The sequence below is a fragment of the Martes martes genome (assembly GCF_963455335.1).
Source record: "Martes martes genome assembly, chromosome: 10".
NCBI lineage: Eukaryota > Metazoa > Chordata > Mammalia > Carnivora > Mustelidae > Martes > Martes martes.
In genome coordinates, this window is record NC_137898.1 from 89,170,175 (window position 1) to 89,198,090 (window position 27,916).

General features: G+C 37.6%; 1 protein-coding gene across 1 annotated transcript in view; it reads left to right on the forward strand.

The window, feature by feature from the left end:
- LOC308351441 (opioid-binding protein/cell adhesion molecule) overlaps nucleotides 1–27,916 on the forward strand; it is a gene marked incomplete at its 3' end in the record, with an annotated part of 225,156 nt that overhangs the window by 119,843 nt on the left and 77,397 nt on the right. Inside the window, exon 2 of the mRNA XM_080817081.1 lies at nucleotides 3,040–3,165. Within this exon, the coding sequence (XP_080673207.1) occupies nucleotides 3,040–3,165 (126 nt within the window). The remainder of the gene's footprint in view (nucleotides 1–3,039; nucleotides 3,166–27,916) is intronic.

Consider the following 27,916-nt stretch of genomic DNA (forward strand, 5'->3'; position numbering starts at 1 on the left):
CATTGTGTGTTTAAGAGCAGCTGGTCGTGCTAAGGCTAAAGAAAGGATGTATAAATACCTCATGATAACCCAGAACCCTAAGATACTTTGGAAATCTGCTTCTTCCTCTGATTGCTATCTGATAAAATATTATCTCTCCTATATATATAGATGTATATATATGTAATACACACATATGTGCATGTATGTATATGTGTGTGTGTATGTATACAGATATATAGAGTGTCAGGCAGTATTTTATTTATGTGTATATATATGTGTGTTTACGTGTCTATGTCTATTGAACTATTTTTTAATTTACTTATCATAAAGGACCACAATTTGTTCACTGAACAATCTGCACAACCATATGAGGGGTTGTAGCCCACCACCATCAATGAAAAGAGAACTGATGCATGCACTCTTGGCAGGGCTGGGGGCCCCTCATGTCTGCAGCTGTGACTAAAACACACTGTGCTATTTGTCATCTTTTAATTAGACTTGTGTGAGTCCTACCATTTTTTGTGAGTGATTTTAATATTTTGGTTAAGACTTGCACATTTTTGTGTTTACCTATATAACCACAAAATCTAGTTATATAGATAGATAAATGGATAGATAGATATATAGATACATAGATTGACACATAGATTTATAGATACTTAAAAACAGATCCATTTGCCATAAATAAGTGTCTGCAAATGGAACAAAGGTCTCCTGTCAAAATAGGTAGAAGCATTTATTCATTTTCAAGTACTCCTTTCTTCAAAAAAATTTGTCATGCTAACAAAGTGAGGGCCATTAAAAGTATTGTCAAATTCAATTCAGATTTATACTTAAATTGGAAGCATTGAGAGCTGCTCTTGGTAAGGCGCTGCTTGCCAGTAGCAGGCCCTGGATTAACAAAGATGATTAAAATGGGCTCCTCCCCTCAGTGCTCTGCAATGTGTTGGGGAAGCAACTGGAACGAGGTGGTTTTGTTCATTATGGTTAAGTGCTGTGAGGGAAGATGCACTGGGAGATCATTCAAAGCAGAGGAAACAAAATAGACAAATATAAATACTGTGTTTGGGGTATTGATAAGGCAAACAAAGAAGCCGCTTAATCTGATGGAAAGAATTCTGCCATTTACTGGCCATGTCCTTTTGGGTAATTTACTTAACTCTCCCCTGGCCTCAATTTTGTTTTCATTTTCAATAGTGAGAATATTCATTTCATAACTTGTAAAGTAGCCATAAAATAATATACGTGCAACTTGAAAACAAGCATTTTGTGTTAACATACATTATTGCCTTGTACATATTAATAATAAGAGTATCATAATTGAGAAAAGAAAGAATTTTTTTTCCTTCCAGTTCACTCTTTTGTGCTTCCTTTCTTCTTGGTGTACACACCCTTAAAGCTATACTTATCTTTCCTCCTTTGAGAAAGTGGCAGGGCCATTCTGGAAGTGCTGGGGTGGGGTGGGGGTTGCAGTCAGCACTGCCTGGGGCTTGGTGGGAGTGCGGATTAATTTTGCAATTGCACTCTAGGAACTAACATCCTAATGGGTGACATTGGCTGAGTACCTAGAGAATGAGGCAGTCATGGTAAATATCTATGGAATTTCACAAATATCTATTAAGCCAGGACCCCTTAAACTATCAGATGAAACATAGCAAGTACAGAATTGGTGATTCTGAACTGGGGCTTGTGTTGGAAGATTTGGCCCTGGATATCACATGTACTAAATTATCCTCTACGAACCTGACTGTACAACCCCACCCTGGAGCTGTGTCTATCTTAACACCAGCACCAGGGAGACTCCTGGGTCTAGAGAAAGAACTTCAGAGGGCCCAACACATCCAGCTAAAGCAGACATTATTCTGAGAATATTGTGGAAGGTGCACTGAAGTTGTTGCTTTATAAAAGTGAAAAAAGTATTGACATTTCTACCCAGAACTATTTTTTAACAAGCTAGAAAATACTGAAAAACAGGTAGTACAGTTATCTCAAGAGAATGCAGTGTAGTTACACACTATTTTTTCCCAGTGTGTATTTGGATAAAATATGTGCAATGAAATTTCAGGCCAAATCCTAATGCAGAAATAATCCAAAGTATGGCAGATTTATATGATAGGTAATTTTTATTTATTTGCTAATGTGGATTCCCTTAAGAAGTCAAATGTTCTACATGTTATTTATGGCTTCTCCTTGAAAAGACTTAACTCTAAGGCCTCAGCAGCATAAAACTAGCAGCAGAGTTGTCTGAATCAAGCATCAGCCATAATTCTCCTTTGCCACTGACTCTGGGTGGTTTGGAACCTACCAGTACTCTACCTGTTTGATAATTAATAATGCTTAATTAAAATGGCAGTTTGAATAAATCAGCGTAGTCATAGACTTTGAGCCTCCTCTCTTGCCATCCTTCGGAGAATCTGAAACATAACAGAGAAGAAAGGTTTAGGTATCTGAAATCCTCCATTAAAAGCTTTGAGCTCTGGTCCCCCCAACTCCACCCCATAGTTTTTGGATTTGTTCCACTGTTCTTTGGATTTTTCTTTCCAAAAGGAATTAAGCAGGACCCTTTGTCAGCCTAGTGCTAGACAATGAGGAAATAGAGATGCATGTGACTTCATCCTTATGCTTGAGGAACCAACTCTAGGTAAAAAGACAGGCATGAAAAAAATCAGCTGTGACACCACATACCACAGAGAAAGAGGGAGATGATTCTCTTCTCAGATTTGTGGAGAAGTGAGGGAAAACTGCAGAAGAGAGGTGATCTTTGAAGTCCCTTGAGGGATGAGTCATATCTTTTCAGGTAGGAAATGAAGAAAAGAAGAGGAAAACAAAGCAATGGAAATACTTGTTTTTGCCATGTTCCTGGGAGAGCCAGGTTTGAGCCCTAGCAGTGCGCAGTATTAATGACCACCTTGTTGGCAAATCAAGCAATCTGAACATTATTGTTGAGACTAATACTTATCATAAAAGCATGCTATGCAAATATTTATAGGCTTACACCTCCTTTTGAGTGCAAAGAATCATCCTCATGTATTTTGTTTCTCCTTTGTTTCTTTACAGTTCCTCCCCAGATCATGAATATCTCCTCAGACATCACTGTGAATGAGGGAAGCAGTGTGACCCTGCTGTGTCTTGCTATTGGCAGACCAGAGCCAACTGTGACATGGAGACACCTGTCAGTCAAGGGTAAGGTCTTTACCTTTGGGAATTTTTCAGAGTTATTCTATTATTCTATTGAAGAATTTGTTCTAAAGCACACCAAAACTTTGGGAATCAAAAAGCAATGCTGTATTTGTAACATAGTAATGCAAAAGCAAATAGACCACATGCATCAGTCACTGAGTATTCCATTAAAAAAGGGGGGGGGTTGTAAAGATTGTAAAAAGAAAACGTACTGAAATATTTTCTCAGTCCTTTTTATGACCACAGAAAACTTCTGTTTTCCCAGGCAGGAAGAACAGGGGTGCCATCACTTTAAACAAAGATACTAATTTCTTAAGGTGGAGATGCATGGGTCAGTTGGTCATTAGCCCTTTCTTTAAGAAGAGTGCTAGAAGGTTAGCATGCCCATTGTAAATGTTGGTATTACTGTGCATCCTTAAGAAAAAGGATACTTTCAGAGCATTTCCCCACACCTATTTGACCCATATATCAATAGCCCACCTGGGTGGAAGAAGGATGATGGAAATGCTGAAGTACCCTCGCCATGCGTTTGCTGGGCACTCAATGGTTGGCATTCAATATCAGTGATGATCATTGCCACCTCTGTAGGAAGGGAACCAGAAGAACACACGTGGGCCTTATCCCCTAGGAACAAAAACTTACTCTAAGTTGAACTTGAAGAGATGGGTACAGAGTCACCTCGTGTATTTATACATTCCTAGATACTATGATTAATTCTAGAAACTGTATAAGAAACAAACGCTCCCTCAAGCATGAGAAAATCCAAGCATAACATGAACTTCAGTGAAACAGGAGAAAGTGTGGAGTTTGCCTGTGTGTTATGTAAAAATAACCTAGATCTAGAGGAAAATGTAGGAACACACCTTCATGACCTTGAAATAGAGACCGTTTTGCTAGGACATCAAAGGATCTTACCACAAAAGAAGAAAACAAGAATAAATTTGGCTTTGTATCATTTTCTCACGGCTGCGGTAACAAAGTACTACAAATGGTTTGGCTTAAACAACAGACATGTATTTTCTTGTTGTTCTGGAGGCTATATGTCTGTGATTGGAGGGAGGTAAAGTTGGTTCCTTTCCAGGGTTGTGAGGGAGAACCTGCCCAATGCATATCCATTAGTTTCTGGTGGTTGGCTGGCAGGCTTTAGTGTTTCTTGGCTTGTAGATGTATCCCCCTGATTCCTGCCTTCATTATCACATGACCTTCTCCCTGTGTACTTCTCTTGGTATCCAATTTTCCTTTTTCATAGGGACACCAACATATCAGATTAGGGCCCAGTCTAATGACCTCATCTGATTTTGGTAAACTTATAAAGACCCTATTTCCAAATAGGGTCACATTCTGCAGCACTAGGGTTAGAACTTCACAATATCTTTTTTGGGGAATGTGGGGGAATGCAATTCAATTAATAATGGCTTCATCAAAATTAAAAACACCATTAAATATAAATGAAAAGACAAGCCATAGACTGGGAGAAACAAAGAATTTTGAGTTTTGTCTGGGTTATGTTTGAATTTCATCTGGGTTACATGAAGAATTCTTACAACATAATTCTAGAAATCCATCTTGAAGTGAACAAAAAATTTGACAGACAATTCACATAAGATCTATGAATAAAAAGTAAGCACCTGAACACATGTGCAATGTATTTACCATAGAAATGAAAATTCAATCATAATGAGGGTCTACTCACAACTACTAGACTGTCCAATTTAAAACAACAACAACAACAAACTCTGACAGTATCCCATGCTGGGGAGGATGTGGAGAAACTGAAACTCTTACACATTAACTCTGGGACTATAAAATGCTATAAGCACTACGGAAAACAGTTTGGCACTTGGTTACAGAGTTAAACATACACCTAACATATGATCCCTCAATTCTGCTCCTGAGTGTTCACCAAAGATCAATGAAAATGTCTGTCTACACATATACATTGTACATAAGTGTTATGGCAGCTTCATTTATAATGGCCTCAAACTAGAAATAACCTCAAACCTTCAACAATTAAATAGATAAATTGTGTATATTTAAACAGCAAATGACTTCTCAGCAAGTAAAAGTAACAAATCATTGCTGCATGTAACAACATGGATGATTCTCAAAAACAGACGGAGCAAAAGCAGCAAGACACAAAATTACCTCCTGCATGACTTAATAGGCAAAACTAAGTCATAGTGATTGAAATCAAGTCAATGGTTACCTGGAGTAAAGATCTGGGGAGATGTGACTACAAAGAGGCACAAGGGAATTTTTTCAGCTGATGGAAATGTTTATATCTTCAATACGGTGCTGCTTATGTTGCCCCTTACATAAGTCAAAATGCCAAATGATACATGAAAAATGGGAACATTTTATTGTAAGCAAATTAAAATCTCAATGAAACTTTAAAAATATCCACATAGAGATAAGAGAAATACCTGAAAATTTGCCCCTAATTTGTAACATAAAGCAGTACTTCCTAGATGAGAGACTGGATTTGTTCCTAGGAGCACCATTTAACGGAAAAGTTAAATGGTCTCATGTCCTCCATGTGAACAGAGATGCGTGTGTCAACCCCAGCCTTCTTGTAGGGAAAGTTACTAATAAATCCTCTGAACATTCTTTGTATACAGACCTCAGATATAGAAACACAAAATATCTGTATTATAAAGTAATGTTAATAAGAATATTAAACTATACGTGAGGGACATCACAAAGCCCAACTTTAATGGAAATGAAGCAGTAGCTTATTGTTCCCAAAGACCTAAGCCCCATGGGAATTTTGCTTGAAGTGAGAGACAATTTTGGATTTATATTACATATAAAACTATGTCTAAACATCTGGCCAATTTCTATGTATTTGGTAAATTCAGAGGTTTTTATAAATGCTTGCAATCCCAAAATGCATTTATTTGATCCTAAATGCATAGTTCTCTGAGCCTAGAAATCTTTTGAAAGGCATTTCGACTTTGTGTAAGTGTTTTGAAGCAATACCTTATAATGGTACACTGGTAAGGTTTCCCTCAAAATAAGGGAAATTCATCCATATTCTCAATCTTTTATACAACATAATAGTTACAATTCAGCCTCAAAAAAGCTCAGAAAACCCTACATTTAAATGGTTCCTCTGCTCTTCAAATCTCCCAGGCTATGATCTACTTTCAGTTGCCTTTTGCTTTTTTATAGCTTCAGCCTTCACTTTGCTGTCTTTCTTTCCCCCATTGTCTTTCTCCTTCTCTCTCCATGATATTTAAACATTTAAACTCAAAGCATTGTTTTCCAAATTTGAAAAGCTTTGGAACCTGGAGGGTTTGCAAGTTTAAAATGTACATCTGCAGATGACTACCATTATTTATTTTTAGAAGGCTATTCCTTCTCACTTAGAGTTGAGGAGACTCTGGGAAGTTGTTTTAAAGGTTTAGAAGAGCAGCCAATAAAACTTGAACATCAAATAACATTTTTAGAACAATTTGCTGGTTAATTTAGCATGCAAGAATAGGAAATAAAAGTTGCAATGACATTTCCTTTGAAATTCCAATAGGATTACATTGGAGAATTTAGTTCACTGGACAACAGTGTTCCCCAAATGCTAATAATGCAAGATTTGAAAACTCTTGGTTAAATTTAGGGATATGTATAACAGAAGTGAATAAACAAACCTTTATTTAGAAAGAGAATATTTTAATGAGCAGATTATTAAAGATTAAGAATAGTGATAATGCTTATAATTTAAAAAGATGGACCAAACATATGCTGCCAATCCCTAGAAATTACAGGAAAAAGGTAAAAGCTAATGATCCAATAAATCCATTATCACACTAGAGAAAAATAATGGCAAGCTTGTGTGAATCAGAAACAATATGGAATCTCTGAAATATAAAAAGTAAATAGATGTAATGAAGAGGAAAAAAAAAACAGCTCAATATGATCTATGCCTGAAATGATATATAGTTGAAAAAATAAGGGGTTTAGATCTTAGAATACTGGTAAATGTTTAAAATTGATTGGGACCAAGGTTGGGAAGGCAGAAGAACCCTGGTAGCATTTGCCAAATTTCCATGGTGCAAATATTCCCATCATCGCCACTTTATCAGGAACCCCTTCGAAGTAACTATGCCCATTTTCACTTGAAAACAAACAAACGAACCAAAAACTAATCCTTCCTATGAAAGTGAGGTGAAATTTTTGAAACTAATAACCAAAATTCCAGATGTGGATCCAAAGTTTCCCCAGCATTTCCATTCTCCAGTCTTGGATATCTAACTGGAGATCTCTTGACTTCCAGTTTCCTTGGTGATGTTGACAGATGTGTTAGGATTCCCAGAAACTAGGTTTGCCTGGAGGACATCTGCCTCACCTCCAAGGAAAACTTGAGATTGTTACAGGATCATGATTATTAAGCATTGCAAGCATCTTAAAGAAAAGTGCTGTGTAAACATACATTCAGGGGTTTTGCAATTGACATGCAAGCCGCTGAGCATTTTTCCATGTATTTATTTAGCTTCAGATATAAAAAGTTATATTTAATTTATTTTCAGGAGAAGATAATGGGTTTTTTAAAAAAACATATATTTATGTGGATTTGCTACAGAATACAGAACTTGTTTAATAGCCTTCAGGAACATAAAAATCTGCACCAAGTGACCTCCAGCTTGGGAATTAAAATAATGATGGATTCACAGGCTGCTGCCTCAAAGAATTTTCCCCCCAAAAGAGTGGGCAGGTCCCAAAACAGGCAGGCATTGTGGATTGGCAAGTGGCCAGTGTGTTCGGAATACATTGCAAAACAGGTAGGTTCCAAGGATGATATTCTTTTCCCTCCTGAAGGACAGGAGAAAGGGCGCTGGGCCAGCAATCACTGGAAGGCTCATGAATGTAAAACCATGAATAACGTGGAAACTAAGCTGCACCTGAATAATGTGAAACCAAAGTTTCTTCGTCTCTTAAACTGAAGTTGCACAGGTGGGTGTGATGGAGGAGACAGTATAGGCTGTTGTGTTCTAAGAAGCGTTGCCTTTCCCTCTTACAATGCCTTTGTAATCCACTAGAATGTGTTACACACCTGGCCCCATTTCCATTGACATATTTGGAAAGGCCAGATGTTCAGGGAAAATAATAAAGTCTTCTTTTCTGTTTCCTCTCCATGGAGATTTTAAGATGACATCTATTCACCTGTGAGTGAGTTGCTCCTACAATCTACTCATATATAGTAATACCTCAGGGAGCAAGCGAATGAGTTATTTCACAGAAGTGAATTTTCCAGGTAACTGAAGCTGACTCCTTTATCATTGACTTGAGTCATTTTTAATGGAAACATTTTAAAAATGTATTATGTTATCCTCTGTTTCCTTGAGTACAGTGAATGCTATTTGGTCTCATTTTTACAATGTAACATCAGCATCATGCATATCAATTGTTTGTATCTTAACATTTGGAGGTTGGGATAGCCAGGAATAAGGTCCTAACATATATATATTTTTAAATTCTTGTGTCTGTTTTTTATAGTTCTGGTATTTTTCCTTCCTTCTCTCCAAATGACTATTAGTTGTCAGTTCTTCCCAAAGTCAGCATACCAGCCTTTTGCCAGCCACATTTCTTCTGATTATTTCCTTCTGATTTGTCATGAGCAAAAATCTATATAACCAAGTTGGTTAGTCCCAAATATGAATGTAGTGGTGGGAGAGAACCTTCTCAGAGGAAAGGGCATGAGCATTCGTGAATGTGATAAATGACACTGCGGATAGTTGTTCTGGGGAAAACCCTGTTTGGCTTTTGTTTTAGATATATGAGTTCCTAGGTGAGTGAATTGCATGTAAGCTAAGAGAGAGAACACTCGTGATATCATTTCCCATGGTTCTGACCTCTTTGGGCAGCACTTTTCTATCTTCTATTCACTTTGCTAGATGTTGAGGTCACATTATATGTTAGTTCAAGACTGTTTCTACTACAGCCCTTAAGTTTCCTTTTTTTTTTTCTTTTTTCTTCAAGATTTTATTTATTTATTTGATACAGGGAAAGAGAGAGAGAGAGCACAAGCAGGAGGAGCAGGAGAGGGAAAAGCAGGCTCCGGCTTAGCAGGGAGCCCGATGTGGAGCTTGATCCCAAGACCCTGGGATCATGACCTGAGCGGAAGGCAGACAGACACCCAACCAACTGAGCAATCCAGGCACCCCTACAGTCCTTACTTTTCTTGTGAAAAATTCCTAAGAGGCATATCTTGAAAGAATTTGCCAAGTCCTTAACATTCTAAATAAAAACAGCCCTAGCCTATACTCATGTGTAGATGTTAATCCCTGTGGCTGGTGGTTTTATCTTAGACTGAACATGCACTTCAAATTCTTACAGACCTGAGATGAGGTTTCACCCAAGCAGTTAATATTCTCAGTTACTTTAGGAAAGCCACTTCCTCTATCTGACCTCCTAGACTGCAAAATGGGATCGTTTCAATTCACTTAATACCCTAGCTGCCCTGAGAGAAAAGTACTCATATTCATCACTATGCCTTTTTTATTGTTTATGATTATTCCTGTTATTTTACCCATTCCTACTTCTTATCCCTTGACAGTCTTAGGTCACTCATTAGCAACTCAGTGTCCCTCTGGTCCACCTGAAAAATTCAGAACAACATAATCTTATTTGTAGTAACTAAAATTAGAAACAATCCAAATATCCTTCAGTGGGAGAATGGTTAAACAAACTGTGGTACATGCACATGATGGGATGTTAATATTTAGCCATAAAAGTAATGAATTTGAAATACACACAAAAACTTGGATGGATCTTAGGGTATTACACCAGATGAAAGGAGTCAGTCTCAAAAGGTTGCATCCTGATTATCCTACTGTTATAACATTCTCAAAATGGCAAAATTATAAAGATGCACAACAGGTGAGTGGTTGCCAGAGGTTTGGGCAAGGAAAGGGAAAGAGCACCATAAGGGAGTTGCTTTGCAGTGATGAAATGTCATGGAATTATACGTGAAGACAATAGCAGGGAGTGCCTGCAAAACCTGGTGAGATCTAACCAAGTTCCATAGTGTAGTTAATTACATTGTGTCCATATTAGTAACCTGGTTCGCATAAGGTATTCTGTTATATAAGATGCCACCACTGAGGAAGCTGGTCACAAGCACATGGGACCTCTGTTATTTTTGCAACTTCTCGTGAGTCAATAAGTACTTCAAAATAAAAACGTTAAAAAAAAATAGAAATGATAAAATGAATTCGTAGGTTTCCACTAGCATGCTTGTATAGGAATTTATTATTTATAAAATATTGCCACATGCATCATTTCATGTGAGTTTATAGCAACTCTCTCATACAGGTCAAAAATAATATTTACCTATTCCATAGGTATGGAAAAGACTCAGGAAGTTTGAGTAATGGCCAATGGCTCTCAGCTTACTAAGGTGGTGGATATATGAAAGGGGCCTAGCTCCCACTGTTTAAGTCTAGAGATCTTTATACCCTACAAAGATGGTGCCCATGGCTTGCAATGGGAACAGGTACAATATAACATGATATATTTTACCAAATTCTGCTTGTTATCTGGGGAACACAAGAGTGCTCACTCAGTAGTTTGACCATCACCCATGCTCTTATATTTCCCTTCCTAACTCCACACCTACCTTCCCATATGTAGGCTCTTTCTAGCTACCACTCAGGATTGTTCTAAGGAAAGCACAGCCTCCAAATGAAACCCACATTCATGCTGTCGTCTGCTGTAGGTCCCTGTTGTTTCTCTGCTTCAATTAAAATCAACCCGCTGAGACCTACCAACCTCATTTCTCTTCTAAGCCATTCTAGGTACAAGTTCCAGCCACTAATAAGAATTGCCTATTAGTTGACCCTCTGAATCATCCAGTCATGCTACTACTTCTTTGTCCCTCTCCAAGGCAGCCAGGATCCTTGTTTCTAATCTGAAGTCGTGTTTCGAGCTAATTAATCCCCAGAGTGTGAGAAAGAGGTGTCTGAGATGAGAAATCAAGGTTATACATATCTTGCTCAGTGGAACAGTTATGGGCAAACAAGCTGTTCCTCTCACATTTTTGCAAAGCAAATTTATGTTCACTAACTTTGGTTCTTGTTGTAAATGAGAAGTGTATGAAGGTCTAGCAATGCGCTTTTCACCATATGGGTACCCATATGTTTTCCCCCTTTGCTTGCGTACATTTTCGCTTTGGCATGCACATATGCTTGTATTTTTGCAACTTAACAATATTAAAACTAATCCCATTTATGCTCCTTTTGGGTGAGTTGATTGAGTCATAAATTTCTGAGAATCTCTTCCTTGGGAGGCTGGAGTTCTTTTGTATGAGCAAGGGGAGGGAATGGCAAGCTACTCACACTCCTCACACTGAGTTGAGAAACTGTATATTGGAAATGGGGCAGCAGGAAAATAGTCTTGCAGTTAAGTAATGTTTAACCTCTTAGCTGGGCTTTTTTAGATTATAAAAATAATAATGGATATTAACATGTATCATACCAAGTGGAAATCTCAACTAATTCACATGTAAAATTGGAATTGGAAATGCTGTTTGATGTCTTTTTATCTCTGTTCATGAATTCATTCATTCATTTGATGGTTTAAGAATGTTCACTTGCTCTTATAGCAACAACGGTGTGTACGATAGATGTGATTCCTGCTCTTATGAAGCTTATAATCTAGTCAGGGATTGTCATTAAACTGATCATCAAGAATATGTAAGTTCAAAGTGTGGTAACTGCTGTGACAATGGGCAGCAGGGAGGCATAAGCTAGTCTAGCTAAATCTCTCTTGAGATAGTGATGCTTGAGCTGACATAGAAAGATAAATGGAAGTTAACTAGGGACAGGAACAGGGATATGTGTATACCTTGGGGCCGGGCTGTATAGAAACTTTCCAGGTGAGGGAGAACAGCATGTGCAAATGCCCTGAGGTGAGAGGGAGTATGGTGCTTCGAAAAACAAAACTGTGTCATGAATGTGTAAAAAGCTGGAGAGACAGTAGCCTAAGAATAGGTAGTTAAGGGCCAGATCACACAGAGCCCTTCAAAGATTGGTCTTTATTCCAAGAGCTCTAGAAAATACAAAGAAAGTTGCAAGTAAAAGAGCTAAGAAATGAGATGTTCATGTATCAGATTTAACTAGGAAGATTTCATTTCTGACCTATTCATTTTCTATGTAAACCTCTGTCTCAATTTCCCCACCTATAAGCCAGAAAAGAGTTAGTCATAATATGCTTCCCTTATGGAGGAAGAGAGAATGGAATTTGATAGTATCTATTCCAAATACTTTTTAGATTATAATATAAGAATGGATATTAACATGTATCATAGCAAGTGAAAAGCCCAACTAGCTCAAAAGTAAAATTAGAATTGGAAAGGCATCCAATGCTGCCTGCCGTCTGTTGTAAAGCCTTCTCTACGCAATTGCTATATCAAATTATGCTATTGAAATCAGTCGGACACTGATAAAATTGAGACCAGCTTTACAAGTTCTGTAGATCTAATTGGCCTCAGCAGTGGGTCCACAGTGACTCTTGCTGCTGAATAGAAATCCTAGGCTTCAATAGAAAATAATAAGCAGCCTGGTTCCACACTAACAAACTGCAGCCACCTCTGGAGATAATGTGTTTAATTTCGATACTGAACTCCTTCATCTGGCCAGATGTTGAAGGAACCTCAGAGAGGTTTGTTTCTACCTTACCTCCAGGATGAGCACCTTTGAGGGTAGATTCAAAGGACTTTCAGGACTAGCTGTGCGTCCTTGCTGTCCTTAATATGCCCTTTCCCCCTCAGCCATTTACTTCTTCTAAAAACCTCTACATCTTTAGGGCAAAAGTTGCTATTAATCACCTTTTCTTGTTCAAACTACCTCAAGTTGGGTTTCTATCACTTACAGCCAATGTGGTTCTGATTAAACCCACCGTGTGATGTACAAGGCAGTATGTTACAAGTTCCGGCTATAAACCTAGTGTGGGGTTTGGGAGGGATATGTAAATGTAACATCCATAACATTGCCGTGCAATATGGTTGTAGCCAAACCACCTCTGAGAAAGTCTCTTTTGTATATCAAAGAGAGGGACGGGGCTGTTTGGGGTCCTGATTAACTTTGTAAGGCCACTGTCTTTTTCAGGGGTTGGAGAAGACCCTGGGAGTTGACCAAGGAGCTCTAGGTGGGTTGCCCAGAGGATTCCACACCCACACCAGCTAGAATCAGGCCAAAAAAGACACATACAGACACAAAATGTTCTGTATTCCAAGCTCTGGCCCTGAATTCTATAGCAATTGACACTGGAAGGTCATCACCACCTCAGTACATCCAAGTGCCCAACAGCCATTCAAGCATCAGAGGGGTGTTCCTTTCCTCCTGTCTCCTTTCTCAAAGTACCTGCCATCACAGGCTTCCAATTGTGCTGGGTCTTATCTCCAGCATGATGGAGGCTGAAGTGTGAAACGGTGGTGGAGGGGGGACATTCTTCCCCCCCACCCCCCCACCCCCGTTCAAAAGTAGCGACCATGCTTAATTAGCTGCCTCTCTTTGTGTGAGATTCAGAGGAGGGAGGGAGAGAAGAAGAAAACAGGCAGTTGCTTGGAGGATTTTAATTGGAGTGGGGACCTTCCAAGTCTTGCAAATGTTCCAGCATCTGAGAGGAGATAACCACTGGACATAAGTAGGATCAAGGGAAACTGATCTCATTAAGCAAAAGTAGTTGATTGTGACTTTGAATCTGAGCTTCCCAGCTGGAGGCAGTGACTGACTCACACACAAAAGAGAATTGGAGTTGAGTGAAGAGGTGAGGGGATCAGACCTCCCACAGAACACCTGAAGCATAACACAAGGGCCCTGACTCTGCCCCTCCTGGTGGCCTGCAAAGCCTCATTAGTCAAAGGAGACAATCACAGAAGCCTTTTCTGCCTTTTCTTTATGCTTTTGCTCCCCACTTCCCTTATTTCTTTCTTGTACTATCAACAATTTCTCCACTCCAGAACCGCTTATTGGTGAGCGTAACCCCCCTGGGGCACTGGAAGTGGTTTGTTTTTAATGATAATCTGGATGATTTTGCTTCCTAAGAGAAATGTTTATAAAGTACCTGATATAATCGGAACAATCAGTCCTCTGCTTTCCCAGTTCTCTTTCTCCCCCCCCCCCCCCCCCCGCAAGCTCTGCTCCCCTCACCTCTGTTCTCTATACCGTGGGTGCTGGGAAAAGCTTTCTTCCCAGGCCTCTGGAGGGCCCCTGCCTGCTCCACTGAGCCCATGCTCGTTTGTCCCTGCACAACTGGAACAGAATGCAGTAACTACATCTGCAGTGAAAAGGTTTGTTTCCCTTAAGGAAGGACGTTGCCAGCACTGCTAATGAAGAAATGAGCTTTCCTTTCAGCGCCTCGGGGGACCTAAGGAGCTCTGCAATGTCACACAGCAACATATTTGGAGTTTCATCCTCCTGGGCTGGGCTGTACCCCAGTGCGATCATCCCCTCCCTTCCTCAGCACCATTCTCTTAAGCTTCTTACTCCTGACTCAGCTCTAACTTGCCCAAAACACTCCAGATATATTTTCAGAAGCATTTTCTGTCCCAGGGGGGCATGAAAACAGTGGGAACAAAGGCAGGTTGGCCATAACACTTTGAAGGATGATTTGAGAATCTCTGGTTCTGCTCAAGGTGTAATGTGCCCAGAGTCTCAGGTGCTGCCTCTACCTGGAGCCCAGACCCTCCAGTTGCTAGCAAGAACCCAAAAAGAGGACAGGGAGATAGCATCTGCGCTGACGCAGGGGGCTGGCCTGATTTCCCTGTCTCCTGGTGTTGCTGCCTGAAATCACCTGACCTGTGTCCTCACCTCCTCTGCCTTCACTCTTGAGAAGTATGGATCATTCCAGCTCTGTTTCGCTGGACTTCCCCCTTGGCTATTTCTGATCATTCATACCTGCCGAGCCTCCATCCTAGCTGGACTCTCCGGATTTCTCATTGTTTGCATGCTTTGACTATAAGTTTCAATCCCATAAAACATCACAGTGACACTGTCATCATTGCCGACATTGTTATCACCGATGACATCCCTTAAATTTACTGGGCTGCCACTTTGACTTAATCGCATTTGGCTTTCACAAAGGTCTGTCAAAACGCAGACAGAAAAATAAGATAAAACAATAAAATGATAAAAAATAAAATGATAGAATATAAACACAACACATACAAAAAACCAGAGATTAGGAATACACATTCTGTAGAGGAGGAAACGGAAGCCTGGCTAAATTGATTGCAGCTGGAAACAATATTCTTTCAATTATTTATTTATGCACTCATTCAACCATTTGAGAAAGGTTGTCGAGTACCTACAAGTAAGGTACTGGGCTTGACATGGAGGTTAGAAAGGTAAACAACATTATACTTTCCCTCAAGGAGCTCATATTTAGTGAGGCACAGACATAGTAACGTATAATGACAGCACAGTGTGGTAGGTGCATTAGTAATACATTCAAAATGTTCTGTATTCCAAGAGAGGGTCATCTAACTCCAACTGGGAAACACGGGGGAATCAGGGATTGCTTCCTGGAAGAGGTGACTATTAACCTGAATCTTAAGAGTTAGCCAAGCAAGAAGAACAATATGAACGGGGTAGAAGGGAAGAAGAATATCCCAGGCAGTGGGGAAAGCAAGATGAAAGACAGGAAAATGAGAACTAGCATGGTGTCTGTCACTGGACATATAGAAACAGTTTAGTGTTGCTGGAGCAGAAGGTGTGAAATTATTGTAACCTAAATAAAATTGTTAAATCGCTTGTAGCTGGTCCAACTATGACATTGCATTATAAGGACATAGATTTGGTCACACTCATCAAGGGAGAAAAAAGCATTCTAAAGTAAGCTAAGTCTTTACCAAAATCTTTCAAAGTGGCCCCAACATATGTTATACGACAGATAATAAAGCAGTTGAATGATGTGTTTTATTACTCTTTTCTCTACATTTCACTCCAAAAAACACTAGGTGATCCAGTCTCCGCTTTCTTAACTCAACTGTCTATCTGGCCTCTTCTTTCAGTAGTAAATTTCTCAGCTTTTTCAGGTCAGTAAATGTAGCTTTTCAACTTCTTCATTCTGCAGCTCTGCTTATTATCTTGATCAGCATAAAGTCTAAGAACCAAGAAAACATCTGTACTCTGTTTTACATTTTTTATTGTCCCCATGAAACTAATGTCAGATGAGATTTAGGTAGTATATGAAAAGAAGCAAATCACCAATTGCTAAGTAGACAGTGAAGAGAGGGTAAAAACGGACTTTTTATAAAATCAGTTTTTGTTTGGTTATAATTTACATAAAATAAAATGTACCTATTTTAAGTATAGACTGGTGAGGTTTTTTTTTTTTTTTTTTTCCTTCCAGGATTATAAGGATATAATTAAAACTCATACCACACTGTGTAAGTTTAAGGCATATACCATAATGATGTGATATAGATATTTTGTGAAACGATAACCACAATACGTTTAGTAAACATCTGTTACCTCATATTATTACAAAAGTATTTTTTTCCTTGTAAAGAGAAGTTTTAGGATTTTACCCTTTTAGCAATTTTTGGTTAGACCATGGAGCAGTGTTAAATATAGTCATCATGGCATGCATTACATTCTTTGTTCTTATTAATCTTATAGCTGGAAATTTGTACCTTTGACCACCTTCACCCAATTCCCTCACCTCCCAACCCCTGCCTCTAGCAACCACAACTCTGACCTCTTTTTCTATGAGTTCAACTCTTTCTTTAGATTCCACACATACTGGGGATCATACAGTATTTGTCTTTCTCTGTCTGATTTATTTCACTTAGCATAATGCCCTCAAGGTCCATCCATGATTAGTGAGTTTTGACAAATTTATATATCTCTAAAACCACCACTCTAATTAAGATAGAGCACACTAGTACATTACCATCAATTCTGCAAATTCCCTTATTTTCAGACTCAAACCTTATCCCTGCCCCAATCTGAGACAAAAACTAATCTGTTTTCTGCAACTATAAACCAGACTTCTTCTGTCATACACCTATACACAATATATTTATACTCTAGAAAAATATATAGCATTTATATGATCTTAGAATATGTGCTCTTTTGTTTCTGAATGTTTCAGTCAGCTTTTGAGTTTCATTCATGTTGTATACAGTTCTTTCCTTTTTATTGCTGAGTAGTATTCCATTATGGTAGTATATCAAATATACCAATATTTGTTTACTCATTTGCCGGTTGACAGACATTTGGCTGTTTCTACTTTTTGACTATTGTGAATAAAGTTGCTATGAACATTTCTTTTTCAGATCTTCTCATGGATAATTGCTTTCATTTATCTTGGGTAAATACTTAGGGGTGGAATTGATCAGTTGTATAGTAGGTTTACACTTAACTTTGCAAGAAATCACCAAACTGCTCTCCAAAGTGATTTTACCATTGTATATTCCCTTCACTATTGCATGAGAATTAAAACTGGTCCACATACTCGCTAGCATATGATTTTCTATCTTTTACATGTTACCTCTTCTAATAGGTGTATAGAATTAAGCCCATGCTGGTTTTAACTTGCATTTCTCTGATGTTTAATGATGTTAATTTTGTTGTGTACTTTTTGGCCATTTGTATATCTTTTTTTGGGAAGTGTTGGTTGAAATCTTTGACTATCCTTAATTAGGCTATCTTCTAATTACTGTGTTGTAATAGCTATAAATATATTCTAGATACAAGTCTGACATCACATACTGAGAATACTTTTTTCTTAGCCTGTGTCTAACATTCACTTTTTCTTAATGGTGCTTTTCAAAGAATGAAAGTTTTTAGTCCAGTTTATTAATATTTTATTAGACAGATCTGGCTTTTTATTTCTTATCTAAAATAGGATGCAGCTCCAAGTTGCAAGATTATCTCCTATGTTTTCTTCTAGAAGTTTTAGAAATTTAGCTGCTATTTTTTTTTTTTTTTTTTTTAGGTATAAGAGCCATGTGAATTCATTTATGTGCATACTAGGAGTGCAGGTCTCAAGAAATGAGATTTATTTATTTTTTCTAATGGCTGTACAGTTAATTCAACACCATCTGTGAAAACACTATTCTTTCCCTAATGAATTATCTTGGTTTCTTTTTCAAAAATCAGTTAACCATTAGTGGGTCTCTTTCTAGACGCTCTTATTTTTCCTATTAAAACATATTCTCTCTTTATGCCAATACTATATTGTTTTTTCAACGTTGATTTATAATAAGCCTGAAAACCAGATACTGTAAGTCATCAGCTTTGTCCTTTTTCAATATATTAGTCAATCTGTGCCCTTCGTATTTTTATGTAATTTTAGAATCAATTTGAAAATATTTACCAACAAAGCAAAACAACAGCAACAACAACAGCAAAAAAACCTTGCTAGGACTTTGATTGGAAGTATATTGAAATTGTATATCAATTTGGGAAAAACTGACATCTTAACAACATTTATTTTCCAATCCATAAATGTAAACTTCCATTTATTTAGGTCTTATTTTTTTTTTCAACAATATTTGATAGATTTCATTATATAGTTTCAAAAAGTTTCATGTTTTTGAATGCTATTGTAAAGAGTGTTTTTAAAATTTTGATTGCTCATTAAAAATATATAGAATTGGCTGTTGTATGTTGACCTTACATCATGATATTACTGAATTTATTCACCAATTCTAGTAAATTTCTTAGATTCCTTAAGATTTTTTATATAATGATTATGTCTTCTATAAATAAAGACTTTTACTTCTTCGGTACCAATCATTTAATAAGGAATGCCTTACCATTTCTTTTTCTTGCTTTATTGCACTGGCTAGATTCTCCAACAATGTAATGTTAAATACAAGTGATGATAGCTGACATCCTTGTCTTGATCCTGATTAGAAGAAAAACATTTCATTTTTCCCCATTAATTATAATGTTATCTGTAGATTTTTCACAGATGGTTTCATACATTTGTTTTGTTTTGTTTTCATTATGTGTGAATGGATGTCTCATTTTGTCAAATCATTTTTGTGGCATCTATTGAAATGAGTGTATAATGCATTATACTGAACGATTTTTTAAACGATTTGATGTATTTATTTGATAGAGAGAGAGAGTGAGCACAGCAGGGGTGGAAGGGACACAGGGATAGAGAGAAACAGACACCCACTGAGCAGGGAGTCTGACAAGGGGCTCAATCCCAAGACTCTGAGATCATAACCTGAGCCACAGGCAGACACTTAACTGACTAAGCCATTCAGGGACCCTTATACTGAATGATTTTTAATGCTAAACCATCTTTGCATTCCTGGGATAGACCTCATGTGGTCATGATATACTGAACTATTTTTGTATTAATGAATTAAATTTGCCAATACTTTGTTAAGAATTTTGCATCTGTGTTCATGAAGGCTGTTGGTCTGTGACGTTATCATCTGGCTTTGGTGTTGGCGTAATCTAGCCATACAAAATGAGTTGGGAAAAGTTTCTTTTCAGATGGAGTTTGGGTATAATTGGTATTAATGGTATTCAAAAGCAATATTTAATAATAGTAATGGCTAATGGGATCTATGCCTTTTTCATCTTTGTAATAGAAATATTTCTAGTGATTTTCAATTAGATATAGTGCTGGCTTCAGAGAGATACTTATTGTATTAAAGAATACTCCTCTTTCAATAAAAATGTTTTGTTCAGAAAAGGTTAGGTTTTATCAAATTACCTTTTTGACAAGTTATGGAAATAATTATATGTATTTTTCCTTGATCAATATGTATATGAATAATGATATTATGATTGGTAATGTGGGAACATTCCATTTGCTAATTTTTAATCTACTGTTTTTGCATTAATAGTTAAAGTAGTAATGTCTATAGTTTACCACATATTTAAGAGGCTTGCCTGTGAGTAGTATGTATAATACCATAGCTAAATGTATTAGTTTACTTTCCACCTTTTTACATTCTGGATCATTTTAAATACAATAAAGAATCTATAATCCTTAACAATTTGATAGGAATTGGCTCTAAACTCATTCAGGTCCAGGTCTAATTTGTGAGTCACTCTTTGGCATTATTTTCTAATATGTTATTGTTGTTGATACAAAATTTGTACCTTTTGAATTAATTTTAGAAATTTCTATGATCAATTTTGATAAATGCTTCAGAACTGTTGAGCTTATAAATATTTATGTTAATATATTACTACACAATACTAGGTATTATATAAGCACATATACAAGGTGTAAAAAACTGGAGAGAGATATATATATATATATATCCCCATATGCACATGCACACCTAATTATATATTTTATATAGTATAAACTACTTCATAAATACCATATATGGTGTAAGATAAATATTATACATATATGAGTACACAGAAAGATAATTCTATTACTCAGATTGTAGATAGCCATACTGAAACATTTGCTTCCTCAAACATTATGAAACCCAAAATAGATAATATCATACTTTAATATAGTGTTTTCATGCATTTCTAATACCTTTTGTTTTATGTATCTCATGCACAAAGTTTTAAAAATAATTAAAGATTCACAATGAATTGTTCACTTTGTCAATAAAAATGAATTTTTTTTTTGCCACTTAATGTTTTTAGTTTTGCATTTAACTTTATCTGACATTAATATTGTGCTCCTCACTTTGATTTTGTTAGTACTAAAAATAAACTCACCCATCCTTTAAAAAAAATCATACTTGTATTATTCTGGTTAAGGTGTATCTTTTGTAAACAGAACAGAAATATATTGTTTTATTTATTTTTTTTCTTTAATCCAATCTCAGCCTCTATTTCTTTTTAATGGGAAGTATAACCAACTTCCAGGTATTATTAAAACTGATTTGTTTGTTCCCTGTCATCTTTTTGTTTTCTGCTTTTGTTCTGTCTAGCAGTCTTCATGTTCTATACCTTGTGCTGTTTGAAACACTTTTTCTTTGCTTTTATCCTGCATAGTTTTTTGAAATCAATATATCATGTTTATTCATACTGGTACTAACATTTAAGTTTCCCAGAAGTATTTTTAACAGGTGTGAATCTAATATTCAAGGTGAGTAAAATGTTTTTTCATGTGCTCTTATTTGAGACAATTGCAATGGATTCCCCTCTGTCTTCACTCCTCCCTTACCCTTTCTTGCACTTTATTAAAATCACATTTTGAACTTGTAATCCAAGATTATGTATTGAGATATTTGTACTTTCATTGAGCTTGTTAGATTTATAACAATTCCTGAGCCTCATCTCTTTATGTCAGATCTCCACTTAAGCCTTTCAAGAATCCCCTACAGGTGTCATTCATTAGATTTTTTCCTTAGTTTCATCTCTAAGTTGTGTAGAATACTTTTCAAGAAGATGGGTGACTGCTGTATTTTCTTTTTTTTTTTTTTTAAGATTTTATTTATTTATTTGATAGAGATCACAAGTACACAGAGAGGCAGGCAGAGAGAGAGGAAGGGAAGCAGGCTCCCTGCTGAGCAGAGAGCCTGATGTGGGGCTCGATCCCAGGACCCTGGGATCTTGACCTGAGCCGAAGGCAGAGGCTTTAACCCACTGAGCCACCCAGGAGCCCCATGACTGCTGTATTTTCTGATTCTTGGAATATTTCTTCTTTCATGTGGTAAATATTTATTGAAAATGTGTTCTGCAGCAAGAGCTGTGGTAGGTGCTGGAAATACTGTAATAAATGACATACATAACCCATACCTCAGGGAGTATACATCTGCAAAGATCTGTTTGCTGCCATCAAATGTGATTGGCATCTTTTCTGGGTATATAATCCAAAGGTCACAATCTTTACCTTCAAAACTCCTATAGTTACTCTTCCCTTATATTTGGCATTTAGTGAGAAAGTAGAGCATACTAAAGCCTGATTTTCTGATTTCTGTAACTTTATGAGTTACTCATTTATTTTTTAAAGGAATGAAGATACCCCTTTCTTTATCTCTGGGTATAAAATTCTTTCCAGAAGTGTGGGATTGTCTCTCACAATTGACCTCCTCCCTTAGCATATGATAATGGCATCATTATATACACACAAACCTTTCTGTAGCACAAGAAAGTGAACCTCTATTAAATACTGATTGTTGGTTCTGGGTAATTTCTCCTGAGGAAACTTAACTGTACATATATTGGCTCTTCATTCTTTGTCCTTCTTATCAGTCATTTTCTCTCAGTCTCTCTCTCTCCCTCAATAAATTCCTTTGGATTTATTTTTTCCTGCATATGCTGGGAGAGCTTCTCAGCTTTCATCATATTGATTTGATTTCTTGAAACTTCACATCTAATATGTTTTACTTCTGATGTAGATTTAAAGTGTAATGTTGATTTCAGACCCCTTCCTTGTTCTCCTTTTCCACCTACCTGGATTCTTTAGTTCATCTTCTTACCTTTTCTTCTCAGATCTTCTGAGATCTGTTCCAGTTTGCCTCTTTAAGTCTTTTCAGAGAGAGAGGCCATCTTTCTTGCTTTTTTTGAGGTTGTCAGATGGTCTTTTAAATTTTTTATTAGGGTCCTGGAAGTCAAATTTTTAATGTGATAAAATATACATAGCATAACACTTAACCATTTTGACCCTTTTCAAGTGTATAGTTCAGTTGCATTAAGTAAATTCACATTGTCTTTCAATGGAAGTGATTTTTTTAAACTATGCTTTTCCTGGAATTTTTGTGAGTGGTCTTTTTTTTATGGTATTTTTCTCAATACATATTCTCAAACATGATATGGCCTACACGGTGAGTGGATACCTAGTTGTCCCTACTCTCTACTTTTTATGTAATGCTTGAAACCTCTTTTAGTTCTCTTCCTGAAATACATATTGAGATGTAGCCCTCCTGGTTCATTTCCCAGCCTCTATCTGGCTTCCAACCTCTTATGCCTCTGTTTTATTGAAATGGTTCTTTTTTCTTTGTCCTCTGGGATTTCTGATACATAGCTGTGGTTGGAGAAATTGAAAAAATGAAAGTTAGGGATTCTTGTTTGCTAATCTAGTTTGAAGCTGCATTGGTATTGCAAGACCATTGTGTTTTCTTAGATGATCTATTATGATAGTTAGGTTCCTCTAGGTCCACAACTCCCCCCCCTCCCCCCCCCCCCGCCTCCTAATATTCATGTCCTTGTGGAGTTCTCTACCATACTGCATCAGCATTGGTCTGTGCAACTACAGCATACAGCCAAATGATGGTGTGCATTCCTAAGGCAAAGTCATAAAAAAACATCCTCACCCTCTTTCTTGGACAAGTCACTGTGAGGGAAAACAGCTGCCATGACATGAGGACATGGAGAGTCCTTGTGGTGAGAACCTGAATTCTCCTGCCAACAACCAGTACTTACATGCCCTGCATGTGAGTGAGCCATCTTGGAACCGAATCCTCCAGACCCAGACAAGCCTTCAGAAGACTGCAGCCCCAAATGTTACCTTCACTGTACACTTATGAAAAACCTTGAGCCAGAAGTACCCAGCTACGTACTTCCCAAATACGTGACTTCCAGAAATGGTGTGAGATAATAAATATTTACTGTTTCTTTTTTTTTTTTTTTTAAGATTTTATTTATTTATTTGACAGAGAGAGAGATCACAAGTAGGCAGAAAGGCAGGCAGAGAGAGGGGGAAGCAGGCTCCCTGCTGAGCAGAGAGCCTGATGTGGGGCTCGATCCCAGGACCCTGAGATCATGACCTGAGCTGAAGGCAGACCTAACCCACTGAGCCACCCAGGTGCCCCAAATATTTATTGTTTTCAACCACTAAGTTTTAAGGGAACTTGTTATTGAATAGTAGGTAACTAACTAATGCACACATTCATTTGAGTTAGCTCTTGTATTACTAATGGAAGCTCTGTTCTCTCTTGTTTGAAGGCTTATTATCTGTAAGAAGAAAGATCATGCTGGGGGTGTATACTTCTTTCCTGTCCCCTTTTCTAAAGATTTTTTTTTTTTTTAATTTGACAGACAGAGATCACAAGTAGACAGAGAGGCAGGCAGAGAGAGAGGAGGAAGCAGGCTCCTCGCGGAGCAGAGAGCCCGATGCGGGGCTCGATCCCAGGACCCCGGGATCATGACCTGAGCCGAAGGCAGAGGCTTTAACCCTCTGAGCCACCCAAGCGCCCCCCTGTCCCCTTTTCAATCTTTGTTTCATGAAGATAAGTTATGCCATGGTTCCACAATGTCTCTATTTACTCAATCCAATTCCATTTCCCTTATAAGAGCTATCAATTCTGGTTAATTTTAGGAAATTGATATTCCTAAATCTTAGTTTTCTTAAAAATATGTTGCTTTTTCCGCAAATATCTGTGGGCTATATGAGTAAAAAACTAGGGAAGATACCTTTGGGTCTTTCACTTTGATTTTTTTTAATCCAATTTTTAAAAAACTTTGATACTTTTTAAAATAAGATTTTATTTATTTATTTGAGAAAGAGAGACCACATGAGCAGTGAGGGAGGGGTGTGGTGTGGAGGGACAGAGGGAGAGGGAAAAAGCAGACTCCCCATTGAGTAAGAAGCCCAACTCTGGGCTTGATCCCAGTTCAATCCCAGCTCAATCCCATCTGGATCCCAAATCCATCCCAGGTCAATCCCCGGACCTTGAGATCCTTACCTGAGCTGAAGGCAGACCCTTGACTGATTGAGGCACCCTAGGGGGCCCCTAAACTTTGATACTGTTTTGAAACAGATACCTTTCCTTGTTCTCAGCAAGGGTACATAAAAGATAATTTTGTATCTTTAATATGTTAGGTTATTTAAAAAATATATATGTAATGTATTCTTCAATTTTTCAAATAATATAAATATTCTTGGGTTCTTGAAGTAGAAAATATATCAGTTTTAAGTAAGATGATTTTTGTCTTCTTTTCATATTCTTTGTATTCCTTTTCCTGTCTCATTGCTTTGGCTAGAATGCCCTAAAACATGTTGAATTTTAATAACTATAACTGATATCCTCTAATTTCTGCTTTTATACAGTTGCATCTAGTGGGTCTTTCTATTAAGTATGATGCTAACTTTTATCTTCAGAGAGCTCTCACTTATGGAAAGATCATAAATAAATGTTTAATTTCTATTAATTCACTCTTAGGATTTTTAGAATGATTCATGATGATAATACTGGCGTATCTTTATATTCTTAGAATTAATTTCAGACACATTTTATTTGTTTAATAGATTGTTAGATTCTATTTGCTAATAGAATTGTATTCTTATAATTAAACATTATTTGCAGTAGTGGAGACAGGAAAATGTACATTGCCTGACAATACATAGATGATCAATACATCCTAGTAGTAGAAGTAATGATAATTACTACTGCAGTGAATGGTGTGAATTATAGTTTTTCAAGTACTGCATCAGTTCAGAGCACTAATAATGGAACAAAGGAGAACCTCTGAGGTAAGGTAGCAATTTTCTTGCCACCAGGCTTATCCTCCAAAGTCACAATTAAATGTCATCAGCAAATGGAGGTACAAAAATTATTTTTTAAAGCTCAGGTTCCTCACACTGTAATCAAACCTTTTTCGTTAGTGCTGAGATTCCAATTCTGGCTGTGCAAAATAGGAGAAAGAGCCCCAGGTGACTCTATTATTTACCAGCTAGGAGATCTTGAATAAGTCACTACAGTTTTTGAGCCTCTCATTCTCATCTGTACAAAGGAGCTAGTCAACTGTCCCTGCACTGTTGGAAAATGGCCGAGGATGAAGTATGATGAGGAGAGTGAAGTACTTCCAGATCAGAGCACCACACACACATGCAAATGGGGCAGCAGCATCACTTTCACCATCATCACCAACATTACTGTCATCATCATCGTCATCATACAAGAGTGATATAAAGCCGAGGCTCACCACTCCCTATACAGACAGGCTCCTTTTGCTTCCATATGTTATTACAGGCATTGTGAAACATGAGTTTACATTTCAGTGCTACTTAATTACCCTTCCTCATCTCCAAGCCATTTTTACATTTAAATAAAACTCTCATTTCACTTAACAATGGAAGGGCTAAAAATTTGCATAATAAGTGTGAGTCAGTGGCACGGATATCTAATTAAAACCTTCTATTTTTTTTTCTTTTTCCCTTTTTCATTTTTTTCTCCCCTGAGCTGCTGACATTATTGTAACTGTATTCAGTGTCCCCATTCTGTCAGGCCTGTGTGCTCTGAGGAAAGCAACCCAGAAGGGGACCAGGGAGAGCAGGAGCTTAAGAGAAGCAAAAGGAGGGTGGGGCAGGAGGGAAAGGGGCTGGGAACAGGAAGATAATGGCGGGAACAGAAGGGACATGAGAGAAAGGTCATGCAGAAGACAAGCGCATTGGTAGTGGTGAGGCTATAGATCTTTGGAAAGAGGGCAGGGTGAGGAGAGGAGTGTGTGAAAAATGGAAATTTATCGGGAAGAAGTGAAAGGATAAGACTAGAGTGAGAAAGAAAGGAGCAAATACAACAAGATGAGTAGTGAGGGCGTTGAAGCTAAAGAAGAAGGTGGGACTATGAAGGTGCAAGCAAGTACAGTCAACCCTTGAAAAACAAGGGTGTGAACCATGAGGTCCACACAGACATGGACATCCTTGCAATAAATACAGTGCAAGAATGGAAACGTATTTTCTCTTCCTTATGATTTTCTTAATAACATTTTATTCTGTCTAGCTTACTTTATTCTAAGAATGCAGTATAGTATAGATGGAACATACAAAACCTGTGTTAATTGTTTACGTTGTCAGTGAGACTTCTGGTCAACAGTAGGCTTTTAGTAGTTAGGTTTTGAGGAAGTCACAAGTTATTTGGGGACTTTAGACTGTGGGGGTTCAGTTCCCCTAATCCCTGAATTGTTCAAGGGTCAACTGTAGTAGTTAAAGGAGGCTTGCCTAGCAAAAGGCAATAGACAAAGTTCTTTGTATCCTTTGGGAAATTGCTTGTAAATTTCTATGAAGAGTGTCTATCATGTAATATGATGGAGAGACTGTACTAAAAAGGCAAGTTTCTTGGTCTTATTTGAATATTTGTCTTCTATCCTGCATAAGCGTCTATGAGATCATTTCACAGTTTAGGCATATTTCCCATTCCAGATTTTTTTTTTTTTTCCCTTTATAGAGTTTCACAGAGAAACATGACTCAGGAACAGATTCTTCTGAAATTGTTTGTGTACCTTCAAGACAACCAAATATAAGTCTTCTCTCTTTTTGCCACTCAACACCAAGACCATACAAGTACAATCAACCAAGCATTAGTTAAAATCATGTGTCCAGTATCTTTGTCTGCCTACTCTATTCATATCAACAGATTACTTATTTCTAAAATTATAATGTTTGTGAAGAGAATCTGTTTTTGGTAATGGTACACGGTGAGAAGCATGACTCATGTCAGGAGTAAGTATAATTGTCACATTGTGATCATTTCAACTACAGTCATGACAGCCATGCATCTTTTTTTTTTTTTTTTAAGATTTTATTTATTTGACAGAGAACACAAGTAGGCAGAGAGGCAGGCAGAGAGAGAGAGGAAAGGGAAGCAGGCTCCCCGCTGAGCAGAGAGCCCGATGCGGGGCTCGATCCCAGGACCCTGGGATCATGACCTGAGCCGAAGGCAGAGGCTTAACCCACTGAGCCACCCAGGCGCCCCAGCCATGCATCTTGTCATAGAAGACTGTCCATCTCTCTGCAGTCAGCTTCTTCAGTAGATATGGACTAGATGAGCCCAGAGATTTGAATAAATCAAGACCATTTGGCAAGTGAGAAGTTCCAATGGGAAAAGTAAGGAAGAAATTATGTGGCACCAGGACCTGGAATCTGATTAGAT